A 15,431-nucleotide genomic window follows, 5' to 3' on the forward strand; every position below is an offset into this window, starting at 1 on the left:
GTATGATTGGTGATTATTTCAAATGCGGTACTGTTTCCTGGGTGGATTCCAGCACTGGTGCTGTCTGTGGTGGTTATTTTTTGACAACCTTGTCGAGCCTCCAATTTTAAGATGACTAAGCATGATGTGTTCTTATCGGGTATATCTATTGTCTCTGAATTGGGAAATGCCGTGTGTTACTCATTTTCTCTATGTTTGGAACGAACTTAATCATTTTCTCTATGTTTGGAACAAACACAAATTCCGAGCACGATTAAATAAATAAATTGACTTTTCCCTTTTTTTGGTCTGTAAAGAATTGTGTGTGATGAGTTTCGAAGTTAGGTCACTTTTTTTCTTTTTTTTTTTGCTGAATCACACTTTTTTTATTAATTGAAAGGCTAAAAAACCAAGCCTAAAGTTTTGCAGGACTAAAAATAAAAGCTAAAATCAATACAGACTGTGACTTAACTCATAAAGAGACTAAACATTAGCAAATGAATCAAGACATAATTTTAACATAAACAGAAATAGGATACTCTTGGCTGCTCAATCCTCTTTAGAAAAGAATGTCTCCCCTTGTGAATAATTCTTTCTCCTGCATTCAAATATACTCCATTTGTTGCTAGTGTGTTTGCTGAAAAATTTATTTCCTTCATGCAGTGTATTAATTTTACTGTTTCAAACTTGTCAACCACCTTGAGCCATCTTACTTTTATGTACCAGGGTATTTCACCATCTTTAAACCTTTCAATGGCAGTAATTGAATCTGATTGAATGATTATCTTGGAGCATTCCATATAAGCAGCCCATTCAAGAGCACACAATACAACATATTCACCTGCAATGGAAGTGGGAGAAACACCAATGCCACCTATGAGGGTACCAAGTACCTGACTTTTGCAATCTCTGGCAATAACTCCAATACCAGCTTTTCCTGGATCTCCAAAGGATATTCCAGCACAACAAAACAGAATACAATCAGTTTCAGGAGCAGTCCAAGAAATCTCTTTGATGCAGTTATATCTTATTCTTCTATCACCAATTTTGAAGAATGACAAAACATGATTATCATAATCTTGACTCCATTTGTTGCCTTTCATTCTGTAGCTACCTTCTATTCTGTAGCTACCTTCTTGTATTGTTTTGTATATCCTGCACTTAAAGGCATTGTAATTTGGCTTAACTTCCTCAAAAAACTATTTATTTATTTGAAATCACAGATCTTTCATTGTTGCACAAGCTGCTGTCATCCAAATTTCTTTTATAATGGGGCTTTTATTTTTGGCAGCTACATGGATGTCTTCAAAAGATTTAGGATTTTTAAAACCAAAAATGGATCCAAGCCAAGACCATATCTCCAAATTGAATTTGCACTGTCAAAATGTATGAATCATATTATCCAGTTGTTCTTGACAGATGCAACATCTTGAAACCATGTCATAACCTATCTTCATCATTTCCTCATCATCCATATACACACCTTGCTGTAGCTTCCAGATGTTACTAGCTATACTAGGATGTAAAAAAGATTTCCAAATGTGATCAGGCCATGCTAGCTTTGGTTCTTTTTCTCTTACTCTCTCTACTGAAGCTGCAAGTACAAACTTTCCACTTTTGTGCCCAGTCCATATCATCTGATCTTCACCATTACCAATTTCAGGTAAACAAGAAGTGGGTAAGAGTTGTTGTAGCTCAGTAGGTATGCACCAAGTTTTTCCATTTAATAATTGTGCCACTTTCATCCTTGTATTATTCTGAACCAATTCAGAGAAACCAATTCGAACTTAGGTCATTTGTATTGTCACACAATGGCTTCTCCTTGTTTTTAATCGATTATCGTGGTTCCCTCTGAACATATTAACTGATGTGTCATTTATGATTCGTAGGTGTTCCTTAGTGACCCTTCATTTCGCAATTTGGTTTAAGTCCATCTACTATTTTTTTTTGCTTTTTCGTTTTAGTTTTGAAGTATGTGATTTATTTTTTTTGGTTACCCATGGAATCATAATTTGCAAAAAAATTTTGGAAGTTACTTATATTGAAACATGGCTTTTTAATAAAGTGGCCAACTTTTTGTGGTATAATTAAGAAAGTGGCCGTATTTTTGAATCATTGGCAGAGTTTGACATTTTTCATCCCGTTTTTTCCAAAAAACGGCTAACACCAGTTAAATGTGGCAGTTATCCTTCTTGGTAAAAGACTTTAAAGTCCCTCTAATCGACTAACTAGCTAAACTATTATCAGTGAAGATCCCTAATTAAAACACCCAGGTTCATCTTCTTCCCCAGTTATGAACTTCAATTGATAACACAAGAATAAAATAGAGACGCAAATTAACACCTGAGGTCAAATCCCTGCAGCAAATTAACACTTGAAATCAAACCTTACTGAAATCAACATACATAAATTCTAATCAATTCTTATTTCTACAGAAAAAAAAAGAAGAAAGAATGGCCATTGAAATCAAATCTATGCAACAACAATTACAATAGGAAAACCAATCATGGGAACAAATACCCAATTAAAAGCTTACCATACCAAATCCTCACTGATTCAAACCCAAATTCTTTTCTTATCTCAACTTCTAAAAACCCATTGTTCCCTCAAACCTTCTTAAACATTCACCATTAATCATTAGCTTTGTAATATTTGAGTTGTTAATTCCATAAAGTAGTGTGATTAAGGAAAACAAATATTTGGATAAAATTTGATATTTCAAATATGCATTTGAAGGGATTCTAAAGTTTCAGACACAATTGACACCTTCGCCAACCATCAATTGTTTTAATGGTTGGTAGGCTCTCTCCCGCTCCACCACGGAGATAGGAGTTCGAACCCCATAATTGCAAGAAAATAACTTCTTTAAGAGTAAAAAATGTAGTCCAAAGCCATTGTTCTACGCCTCCAAGGCCATTGTTCCACGCCATCAAAAAAGAATCACAACCGATCATTCAGAAATATAAACAGTATAATGCAAAAATGGTTGATTGTGATGCTCTTAGATAAAAAATAAAGGGCAGTCCTCTCCCGCACGGTCGAGCGTGGAGGCTTTATAAGCTAGCGGGTCAACAGCCGTTGGACGATGATCCATATATTCTCTTATCCGTTCAGATGAATATACAGCTGGATCATTTTTTGAAGTAACCATAGTGATGGAAATATTAACATGCATTGTATCAGCAGCAGCCGGCCGGGAGAAACCCCTCGCCTTTCTCAATCACTATGTGTATTAGTTTGGGATCTTGAACGGTTTAGGATACACTGTGGATAACTTCTGCTCTCAAATCTTGCCATAACTGTTCAAGTTCCTAACAGAACCAAAAAAAAGTCTGAAAATCTTGAACAACTCCACATGTATATTTGAAATCATATGAAGAAAAAATGGCTATTAACAAAAACCTGCGTCCCCAGACATTTTGATCAGTGAGTTGTTTTAGAGAAGAAAATAATGTTTTTGGAGAGGGAAGAAAGACTCATAGGCTACTTATAGGCTGCCGCGGCAATGATGGCATGATTTACCTAACATCTTAAACTATGAGGTGCGCTGTTTGCATGAACTACCATAATCTCTCTCGTTCTCCTTTCTCGATGATATTCGTTGGATGGGCAAGGGGTGTCGTGGAGCACGTTATAAGACGCCTACGATTTAGCGGATGAGAAGTTCAAGCTCGCCATGTCACTATGTAATGATAGACTGGAATTGATGGTGGGAAACTTATGTGCACTTCAGTATGTTGGAGGTGGAACAATCATAATTTGGGCATTCAAATACAAGGATATTGCGGCCGAGAGTAACAAAAACAAAGTACTGCGACTACAATTGGAGTTGGAGTAAGGAAATTAGTATAGCAATATCGCAGACCCATATAAGTATAAGTACAGGCCATTTGCAATTACAAAGAGCAATGAAGTTTTATTATGGCATGAAAATGAACATAGGAAACTATATTGCTACAACAAAGATACATCAACTCTAACTAAGCTTTGGGACAGCGAAGGTAAAAGAATGTCATGGGTTGAAGCAATTCCTCACATGAATACCCTTCGTTTCTTTAAAACATCTAGCAAAACGCTATGACAATAGTACCTCAAGTTTAACAAAGCTTGGAATGGTAATCGTTTTTCATGCCTTCAAGCAATTCCTCACATGAATACCCTTGTTTCCTTGGTATAGATCTGGCGCCTTTTGTTAATTAGTATAGATCGTCATTTTATGTGAATCCAATGTGATTTAGCTTTATTGTTCATCCGTTAAAGATTATAGTTTTTGTCTACTTTGTGTTCTTGAAAGGTCAGTGAATTTGTGATATCTTTGTTTGACTTGGGATAATGGTAAGAGTTCGGGGAGTAAGATATCATAACAGCGTAAAAAGAGGAAATGCCAACACCATACAGTGTTGAACAACCATTGAGCTATTTTGTTAGTACTGTATAAGATTGTCATTTACTACGTGTTTTTGTCTACTTTCTGTCTTATTGAAACGTCAAGAAAATGCTTATTCAGGACCACAACAGTAATACCGCTCTCTTCACTCTGCGGTTGTATATGGCTGGTTCTTGTAATTCTTTTTTTCCGGAGATGGCTATGGTTGCGGTGAAGGATGCGGAAATGAATGCCTATTGTGAAGGATGCGGAAATGGATGCGTGTTGTGGTGGTGGTGTACCGTACTGTTGATTATCCGTCAATTTTCCTTTCTGAATCCAACTTTACTTTACTTGCATCTTCAACCAATCGAAAATGTGGAGAGTCCAACTTTGTGCACCCCCTCAAAACCGGGGTGCACATTCCGTCCCTTGTCATTCGTCTGTTTTAGTCTTGTCTGGTTTTCTAAAACCAGCTTTGCTTATTATGTTCGTGTTTAAAATACCGTCGGGAATATAGGAAAATAAAAGCTGCGCACTTTTTTAGGATCCCATTAACTGCTCATTCTCCTTTTTTTCTCGGTCTTCCTATGAACAAAAAAGAATATGAAGAGTCGACTCAGGCAGGGATGAGAACTTAAACTCAAACAAGCAGCACTTAACTGTTGATAATGCTCGCTGATGCTGGAGGTTAGTTTGTCTTCTTAATAGGCTTCTTTTATTTTTGATTCTGCCAGTTTGCCGCGAACAACTACTGGTTTTGTGTAAATATCTAATTCAAATAGCTAGTTAATTTGTAGGCATTACTTTGGGCCACCCCAAAGGATTTAGGGGCCATCAATTTATACCCAGCCAAAGACTCTAGTTAAGGGGTACCCTATATGATATTGAAGTTACATAAATGCCCTTCTGGTAAAACTGTATAAAAACCAAATCAAAAATAATTCTACTCATTTCAACTCTTCTTCTTCCAGTTTCATATTATCTTCCGATTGTGGAAGAAAAAAAAATTTTCCTCGTTCAACCGAAACATCGCCGCGAATCGTAAAATCAAAACATCGTCGATTCGATTATAAAACAATGGATAAGAGAAATGAAACCCACAGACCTAGAACCAAAAATGTTGCTCGGGGTATCGATCCAAACATTGGAATTTTAGCAAGAAATAAAGAAATTCTTGCTGCAAATGAAGAAGAACGCGAAGAACAAGTACCCGACAATGTAGTCGGTGGTGGCGATTCCGAGACTCAAACACTTCGTCAACTTCAAATGGCCCCAATTAGGTAAGAATCTATCATTTTTGGGGTTTATTTCGCTTTAATTCGTCGAATCGAGAAAAAAAAAATTCTAGGGTTTTCGGTTATTTATCCAGATTCGGACGACATGCATGCTCATTTACTTCCGAATGTAGTCGTGTTCTTCATTTTTCAAGAACATCGACAGTATTTGGGAGAAAGATTTGATGATTATCTGCCGAATATTGGTGGCCATATCTTCCTGGATACAAACTGCTAATAATCGGTAGTTTAATGAATTTTTTGGCTACCGAATATATTTAAGTAGACACAAAGTATTCGGAAGAACACTCACTACCGAATGTATATATTGAAAAAATCTCAAAATTTATGATATAGGAAAAATCCCATTTTGGGGCCAGTATTTATTCGGAAGACAATATAATGTTTTATACCTCCGATTGTGTAGGATAAAATTTTAGAGTTTCTGAACTCCAGTTGATGAATATTCGGTTGTAAACGTGTTTAGTTATATTCCGATTGTTTTTCATTCGGAAAAAATATGTGTCTTCTTACTTCCGAATTTGCACATTCGGGTTATAGAGGTGCACTTTTTCTTCCGGTTGTGTAGGATGAAAAATTTACAGCTTCTGAACTCCAATTGATGTATATTCGGTTGCAAATATGTTTAGTTAGCTTCCGATTGTTTTGTATTCGGGAACAATATGTGTCTTCTTACGTCCGAATGTGTACATTCGGGTTATATTTCCATACTTTGTCTTCCGATTGTATAGTTTGTAAATATTGTTCCTTTCTTTGTTGTTTAGACAAAGTCGAGAAGGGAGGAAGAAAGTGACAGCTAGTGCTAGGAGGGAAAGGAGTGCCAAAGATAATTCAGGTGCTCAACAAAGCGAACAAGAACAAAGCAGTCAACAAGGAGTGCAACCAACTGTTGAACAACAAGGCAGTGAACAAGGGGTGCGACCAAGTGTTGAACAAGCCGCTCAACAAAGTGCAGGACCAAGTGTTGAACCAGTTGATCCAGTGGAAAGAGTAGAAGAAGAAGGACAACCAAGTGGTACCCAAAGACGGGTAAAAGAACTCGAGCTTCATCGAGCGCTGAAGCTGCTCCAACTGAAGCTGCTCAAACTGAAGGTGCTCAAACCCGTGGTCGTGCAGGACTGGGAGGTAGTCACGGTCGTAAAGTAAAGAAGAGCAGATAAATGACAATGATTTTTGTTGTACATTCGGAAATTTGTTTGGGTAACTAAGTTAGACAAGTTCAAATGACAATGATTTGTGTGGTATATTCGGAAGTTTTGGTAACTAATTTAACTTCCGATTATTTCAAAGACAAAATTTGAAAAGTATAAGTTTTTCCAAATTCTGATTTTTGGGCCATCGTACATTCGGAACTTTATAAAAAACCTATCCTCCGAATATCACAAGTTCAAAACAAACCACGCCATGGCTCCAGGTGGTTCCAAGGGCCAATATTGAAGGTTAGACATCCCATATTCGGAAGTTTTGGTAACTAATTTAACTTCCGATTATTTCAAAGACAAAATTTGAAAAGTATAAGTTTTTCCAAATTCTGATTTTTGGGCCATCGTACATTCGGAAATTTATAAAAAACCTATCCTCCGAATATCACAAGTTCAAAACAAACTGTTTCCTGGAACCAAACAACACCATAATCGGAAAGAAAGTTGACTCATAAAATAACCGAATATTACAATCGGTAGGTTGTTTAACAAAATAATCTACCGATTTCGTATAATCGGCTAGTTTTTATATTAATAATACTCCGATTACATCCATTACATAAAGTTCAAACGGCCTTAACCTTACAATTTCGTCAAAAGCACCTAAATCCATACTCCTAATTGACCATAAAAGTATTAAAACAGATCATAACTTCCAGTGACCATAGAAATTGTCCCTCTTGATTTTGTAGCATCCTTCATGTTCAAATCGTTTCCCGTAGAGGTCCACATACCGGCGATCCGCAAGATTTCTCTGAAATTACGAATGAGTAACAAGTTAGTACTAACTTTTGTTAATGTGAGTTGGAGTTACAGAGATACTTACTCGTTTTTCATACGTCCACCAAGGAAAAGCGTTCCTAACAAACCGTTCCTCATCTTCAAGTTTGTCAATCTCCTTATCGAGCGCATTCTTTCTCATCTTAATGTCATTGGATGATCTTCGAATTCGATTACCATCTAAGGCCTCAAATACCATTAAGATACGATTCCATATCTGCTCTTCGGATTCCGATTTGTGGAGCTTGTGAACACGATCATGAGCAGTTACCACAACCCACGCTCTATAAATAGCACAATCTTCTTCTTCGGCAAAAGCAATATCCATGTTTTTTGTTATGAAAATTAAAACTGAAGAGAGGAAAGAGTTTGGTGCAATTGGGGTGATAGATATGAGTTTCTTCATATAGTTTAGGGTCCAACGGCTCTTTTTGTTTTTCCCAAAAACTCCAACGGCTAATTTGACGAAAGTTGAATGTGGAGAAACCAATAATCGATAGGTATTGTATTTAGCATATCTACCGATTATGGTAGCTTTCAAAATTTGAATTTGGGGCAACTTATAATCGGTAGGTTTTGTAATATATTTAACTCCCGATTAACGCTGCATCCAAAACACGAACCAAGTGGTTATGGCTGGCTGTGTACACTCAAAACCTATGGAATATGGCAAGGGTTCGATCTGTGGCTCCTTATAATCGGTAGGTTGTTAAGTTGTATTCCCTTCCGATTATAACAGGTTTCAAAATTTAATACATGAAGGATTTTAGAAAAAACTCATTTTGGGGAAACTTATAATCGGTAGTCATATAAGTTGGATAACCTACTGATTATAAAAGGAATTATTAGCCGAAGAATCTATACTATAATCGTGGGTACAGTTTCAATTTAAGCTACCGATTCACCTCTAACCTACCGATTATGGTGTAGGCTCCCGATTATATAAGGGCATATCGGCCATTTCGAAAAATCAGAGATAAGGGGTAGCTTAGAATTATGTTTGGGTGACATTTTTTTATCTTTTAGTACGTGTCGTCCCTAATTCCTTTTGGGTCGTCCCTAAAAATGTGAGGATTTTTTTTTGAGATTGTTTGCCTAGCGTTTTTAGGGGCCATCCCAAAGGATTTAGGGGCCATCAATTTATACCCAGCCAAAGACTCTAGTTAAGGGGTACCCTATATGATATTGAAGTTACATAAATGCCCTTCTGGTAAAACTGTATAAAAACCAAATCAAAAACAATTCTACTCATTTCAACTCTTCTTCTTCCAGTTTCATATTATCTTCCGATTGTGGAAGAAATTTTTTTTTCCTCGTTCAACCGAAACATCGCCGCGAATCGTAAAATCAAAACATCGTCGATTCGATTATAAAACAATGGATAAGAGAAATGAAACCCACAGACCTAGAACCAAAAATGTTGCTCGGGGTATCGATCCAAACATTGGAATTTTAGCAAGAAATAAAGAAATTCTTGCTGCAAATGAAGAAGAACGCGAAGAACAAGTACCCGACAATGTAGTCGGTGGTGGCGATTCCGAGACTCAAACACTTCGTCAACTTCAAATGGCCCCAATTAGGTAAGAATCTATCATTTTTGGGGTTTATTTCGCTTTAATTCGTCGAATCGAGAAAAATATTTTCTAGGGTTTTCGGTTATTTATCCAGATTCGGACGATATGCATGCTCATTTACTTCTGAATGTAGTCGTGTTCTTCATTTTTCAAGAACATCGACAGTATTCGGGAGAAATATTTGATGATTATCTGCCGAATATTGGTGGCCATATCTTCCTGGATACAAACTCCTAATAATCGGTAGTTTAATGAATTTTTTGGCTACCGAATATATTTAAGTAGACACAAAGTATTTGAAAGAACACTCACTACCGAATGTATATATTGAAAAAATCTCAAAATTTCTGATATAGGAAAAATCCCATTTTGGGGCCAGTATTCATTCGGAAGACAATATAATGTTTTATACCTCCGATTGTGTAGGATAAAATTTTAGAGTTTCTGAACTCCAGTTGATGAATATTCGGTTGTAAACATGTTTAGTTATATTCCGATTGTTTTTCATTCGAAAAAAATATGTGTCTTCTTACTTCCGAATTTGTACATTCGGGTTATAGATGTGCACTTTGTCTTCCGATTGTGTAGGATGAAAAATTTACAGCTTCTGAACTCCAATTGATGTATATTCGGTTGCAAATATGTTTAGTTAGCTTCCGATTGTTGTGTATTCGGGAACAATATGTGTCTTCTTACGTCCGAATGTGTACATTCGGGTTATATTTCCATACTTTGTCTTCCGATTGTATAGTTTGTAAATATTGTTCCTTTCTTTGTTGTTTAGACAAAGTCGAGAAGGGAGGAAGAAAGTGACAGCTAGTGCTAGGAGGGAAAGGAGTGCCAAAGATAATTCAGGTGCTCAACAAAGCGAACAAGAACAAAGCAGTCAACAAGGAGTGCAACCAACTGTTGAACAACAAGGCAGTGAACAAGGGGTGCGACCAAGTGTTGAACAAGCCGCTCAACAAAGTGCAGGACCAAGTGTTGAACCAGTTGATCCATTGGCAAGAGTAGAAGAAGAAGGACAACCAAGTGGTACCCAAAAAGCCAAAAAAGGAAAAGATGTTGTAAGGAAGGATATTGCTAAGAAAGCATCACATCTTGTCCCTCAGCACTTGAAGAAGAAGGGTATTCCAGCAGGCACAATCCTTGGACTACCAGCGGATGGAGGAAAATTGCTATTTGGATACAAAAACTCATGGGCCAGAGGAATATATGAAACCGAGGTAATAAAATTACTATTTTTTATTAATGTATTTTCTATGTGTTATATCGTAATACTTGTATTAAGGATTTTTTTATGTACTTTAATAGGATCATCAAGATGCGGTCTGTCTACTCAAACCTACCGCCGCACCAACAAAAATGCTTGCGTGGCCTTTATCCGGTGAATGTGAAAGGTTCAAGACAATTGTTGCCAACTCGGGGTTAGCTAATGCCACCGAGAATTCATTGCTGGAACATGATCGTGTGGCCATATCGGCGTTCGTGGAGAGAATGTATCCTGAGACCGATACTTTCCATATGACGTTTGGGGAGATGACGATCACCCCGGATGATGTTGTGCAGATTCTTAACCTTCCCGACCAAGGCACAGCTATGAAGTTTAACTACACAAAGCAGTTAAGTTGGGCACAACTTTATTCTCTAACTAACAAATGCTTATGTTGGGATGAAGAGACAACAACAGAAGAGTTTAGGAGGCATGCCAGTTATAGAACAAGACAGATCAACATTACAGCTTTGATGAATATGTTCCGAGGCACCTTGGAGAAGGAAAAGAATGGAACGTTAACTGATGAGCAAGTGAACCACGCTGCCACTACATATCTCCTATGTGTATTGGGATGTGTCATATTCCCCAATACTTCTGGCAACCGGATCGACGCCAACCTTATACAACTTGTGGATCCTCTCCATGAAGTCGGTGACTATTCTTGGGGCACGACATGCCTAGCATTCTTGATGGAAGAGTTGAGAAAGGCGTCGAGGCTAGGAACCTGCCAAGTTGCCGGGAACGTGGCTCTATTGCAGGTTTTTTCTTTAACTCTATAACTCACTCTATAGTTATTCGGTAGACAATACATATGATGCATATTCATAACTCCAAAGGACGCATATTCATAACTCCAAAGGACGCATATTCGGTAGGAATTGATCCATCTTATTTTCCGAATGTTTGTTATTCGGTGGCTAGGTACTTAGTTTTATTTACGATTATATATAATCGGAAATATGTTTTTGATATTACTACCGAATATACAGGCCAGAAAAACTAGAGGTTACTGAACTCCAAAGGACGCATATTCGGTAGGAATTGATCCATCTTATTTTCCGAATGTTTGTTATTCGGTGGCTAGGTACTTAGTTGTATTTCCGATTATATATAATCGTAAATAAAGTTTGGAAATTACTACCGAATATACAGGCCAGAAAAACTATAGGTTACTGAACTCCAAATGACTCATATTCGGTAGGAAATGATCCATCTCTATTTCCGAACGTTTGGTATTCGGCGGATAGGTATTCAGTTTTATTTCCGATTATATATAATCGGAAATAAAGTTTGGAAATTACTACCGAATATACACAATCTATTTACTAAAACTTGGTTTCTTATGTATATAGGCATGGATCTATGACCACTTCCCTATCCTGAAGTTGGCCGGAGAGAACCCGGGGTGGTGCAAAGGTACTCCTAGAGGAACAAAGTATATATTTGAAGACAACCGTTATAGGACAAAATAGCAGCAGTTGATTCGCATGAGGGAGATTTTGGACCAATTGAAGGCCTCGGACGTATGCTTTGATCCATACAAGGAAGATCGATCCATTGGGAATATAAATGTTCGGTCGGACTTGTCCCTTTATTTTGGACCGTTGTGGCACCCCACAGGATATGTGATGTATAACCCCTCTAGGGTGATGCGACAACACGGGTATATACAACAACAACCTGTGGAGAAAATGGGGGATTACTACAAATTGGAGTTGGAGTTGTGCTCTTCTAGTGGTGATAATCTCACGATTGTTCACACAGGCCCACCTACTGTTCTTGATAACTGGGATAAGAGGAATGACTTCATTATCGACACTGGTAGACGAACCACCCGAGGTGATGAAAATTCTCCAGACTATATGAGTTGGTATAACAAGGTATCACATTCTTTGGTTATCCGTGAAATCAAATCCAACACTACTGCGGCGGGTTCAAGTTATAATTGTATCATCAAAGACAAACCAGCTGGTTATGATAGACTGGTGCGTGTTCTTATATTTTTGTTCATTTATATTATTCCTATAAATCTTAGGTAATTACCGTTTGATGTTATGTCATTACGTATAAAAAACAGGTGAATAGGTTCAAGCGTGTTTCCAAAATGTTAACTGCATGCCTGAAGAGCGGAGATCCCATGCCAGCTGAGAAGATCAAAGAGGCTAGAGATCTAGTTGATAATATGGAAAACGAAGATTATGCTTCCCAGTTTGGGGAGAAAGTCACGAAGAGGCATCAGCCTAAGGTGGCAGTATCAAAGACGGGTAAAAGAACTCGAGCTTCATCGAGCGCTGAAGCTCCTCCAACTGAAGCTGCTCCAACTGAAGGTGCTCAAACCCGTGGTCGTGCAGGACTGGGAGGTAGTCACGGTCGTAAAGTAAAGAAGAGCAGATAAATGACAATGATTTTTGTTGTACATTCGGAAATTTGTTTGGGTAACTAAGTTAGACAAGTTCAAATGACAATGATTTGTGTGGTATATTCGGAAGTTTTGGTAACTAATTTAACTTCCGATTATTTCAAAGACAAAATTTGAAAAGTATAAGTTTTTCCAAATTCTGATTTTTGGGCCATCGTACATTCGGAACTTTACAAAAAACCTATCCTCCGAATATCACAAGTTCAAAACAAACCACGCCATGGCTCCAGGTGGTTCTAAGGGCCAATATTGAAGGTTAGACAGCCCATATTCGGAATTTTTGGTAACTAATTTAACTTCCGATTATTTCAAAGACAAAATTTGAAAAGTATAAGTTTTTCCAAATTCTGATTTTTGGGCCATCGTACATTCAGAACTTTACAAAAAACCTATCCTCCGAATATCACAAGTTCAAAAAAAATTGTTTCCTGGAACCAAACAACGCCATAATCGGAAAGAAAGTTGACTCATAACATAACCGAATATTACAATCGATAGGTTGTTTAACAAAATATTCTTCCGATTTCGTATAATCGGCTAGTTTTTATATTAATAATACTCCGATTACATCCATTACATAAAGTTCAAACGGCCTTAACCTTACAATTTCGTCAAAAGCACCTAAATCCATACTCCTAATTGACCATAAAAATATTAAAACAGATCATAACTTCCAGTGACCATAGAAATTGTCCCTCTTGATTTTGTAGCATCCTTCATGTTCAAATCGTTTCCCGTAGAGGTCCACATACCGGCGATCCGCAAGATTTCTCTGAAATTACGAATGAGTAACAAGTTAGTACTAACTTTTGTTAATGTGAGTTGGAGTTACAGAGATACTTACTCGTTTTTCATACGTCCACCAAGGAAAAGCGTTCCTAACAAACCGTTCCTCATCTTCAAGTTTGTCAATCTCCTTATCGAGCGCATTCTTTCTCATCTTAATGTCATTGAATGATCTTCGAATTCGATTACCATCTAAGGCCTCAAATACCATTAAGATACGATTCCATATCTGCTCTTCGGATTCCGATTTGTGGAGCTTGTGAACACGATCATGAGCAGTTACCACAACCCACGCTCTATAAATAGCACAATCTTCTTCTTCGGCAAAAGCAATATCCATGTTTTTTGTTATGAAAATTAAAACTGAAGAGAGGAAAGAGTTTGGTGCAATTGGGGTGATAGATATGAGTTTCTTCATATAGGTTTAGGGTCCAACGGCTCTTTTTGTTTTTCCCAAAAACTCCAACGGCTAATTTGACGAAAGTTGAATGTGGAGAAACCAATAATCGGTAGGTATTGGATTTAGCATATCTACCGATTATGGTAGCTTTCAAAATTTGAATTTGCGGCAACTTGTAATCGGTAGGTTTTATAATATATTTAACTCCCGATTAACGCTGAATCCAAAACACGAACCAAGAAATACTGCACCGACTACAATCGGATGTATGGGAAATATTTTGGCTTCCGATTTCATTCGGAGGGTAACAATGTTATCATATCCTCCGAATATATAAGGGTAATTTCGCCATTACGAATTACGCGAGATAAGAACTGGCTACATTTTCCCTTTGGGTGACCTTTTTTGTTTTATTGTTGGCCCCTAAATCTTTTTGAGTGGCCCCTAAAAACGCGAGGTTTGTTAGCCTGTCTTGATGTGATATTTTGTTTTGTGTAGATGCATGATGACATTTTTGCATACTAAGTAAGAAGGTGTGCGGGGAGAAATTCTATGGCGACGCCGATAATGGTTAAAGGAATGCCTGCAGCTTTTCTTTTCCGGCACAATCAAGGATTATTTTGTATCCGCTGTTGCTGCTAACACTTCACGTCTCATTGTAGCCTTTTATTGCAGGTTTTTATTTTTATTTTTTTTTGTTCCAATTAGCTCTTTATCTAGTTTTTTTTGTCTTTGTTTAGTCATTTGTACCCTGTTAAATATTTACATAAGCTGAATATTCATACATGACTATGGGCAGTATTCACAGTGATACCACCACAATCTTTTCAAAGCAAACAAAAAGAAATGTGGAAGAAGATACAAAGATATCGACTAACTGAGTCTAGACATTGGCAATTGTTCAAAGATCATAAGTACTCGGTTCCATCACCAAGATTTTTTGTCTTCTTTAACAATCGAAAACCCATTCGTTATCGACTTTCATTATCATCTTTAGGTTTCCTAAGAGCTCCCCTTAATCCCAGCACAATGACTAGGAACTTGTTTGTTTGCAGCTGAGTCGGCGTCTGAATCTGAGTCAACCCCTGACTCGGACCGAGTCAGCAGTCAGACCGTTTGTTTTCCATTTTGAGTCAGATCTGACTCGCTCTCCGACTCAGACATAACCCCTGATTCGGACTCATTTGAGTCAGGTAACAAAATACCCCTGACTCATGGGACCAAACCACTGACTCACTTATTTCTGAGTCAGATGAGTCAGATCTGACTCAAAACAAACATATCGACTCAGATCCAGATGAGTCAGGTGATTTCACTCAGATCCAGATGATTCAGATCCAGACGACTCAGA

General features: G+C 37.5%; 1 protein-coding gene across 3 annotated transcripts in view; it reads left to right on the forward strand.

The window, feature by feature from the left end:
- Positions 1-1,191, forward strand: part of LOC113340768 — an 8,631-nt gene extending 7,440 nt beyond the window's left edge. The window contains exons 8-9 of one of the 3 annotated variants that reach the window (XM_026585845.1): positions 10-139; positions 706-1,191. In XM_026585845.1, the coding sequence (XP_026441630.1) occupies positions 10-110 (101 nt within the window). In that variant the 3' untranslated portion in view covers positions 111-139; positions 706-1,191. Of the gene's footprint in view, positions 1-9; positions 296-705 lie in introns of those variants that run through there. The other 2 variants (XM_026585846.1, XM_026585842.1) reach the window with 2 other exon arrangements.
- The last annotated feature ends 14,240 nt before the right edge of the window (positions 1,192-15,431 follow it).

This window comes from Papaver somniferum, unplaced genomic scaffold, assembly GCF_003573695.1.
Source record: "Papaver somniferum cultivar HN1 unplaced genomic scaffold, ASM357369v1 unplaced-scaffold_23, whole genome shotgun sequence".
Taxonomy (NCBI): domain Eukaryota; kingdom Viridiplantae; phylum Streptophyta; class Magnoliopsida; order Ranunculales; family Papaveraceae; genus Papaver; species Papaver somniferum.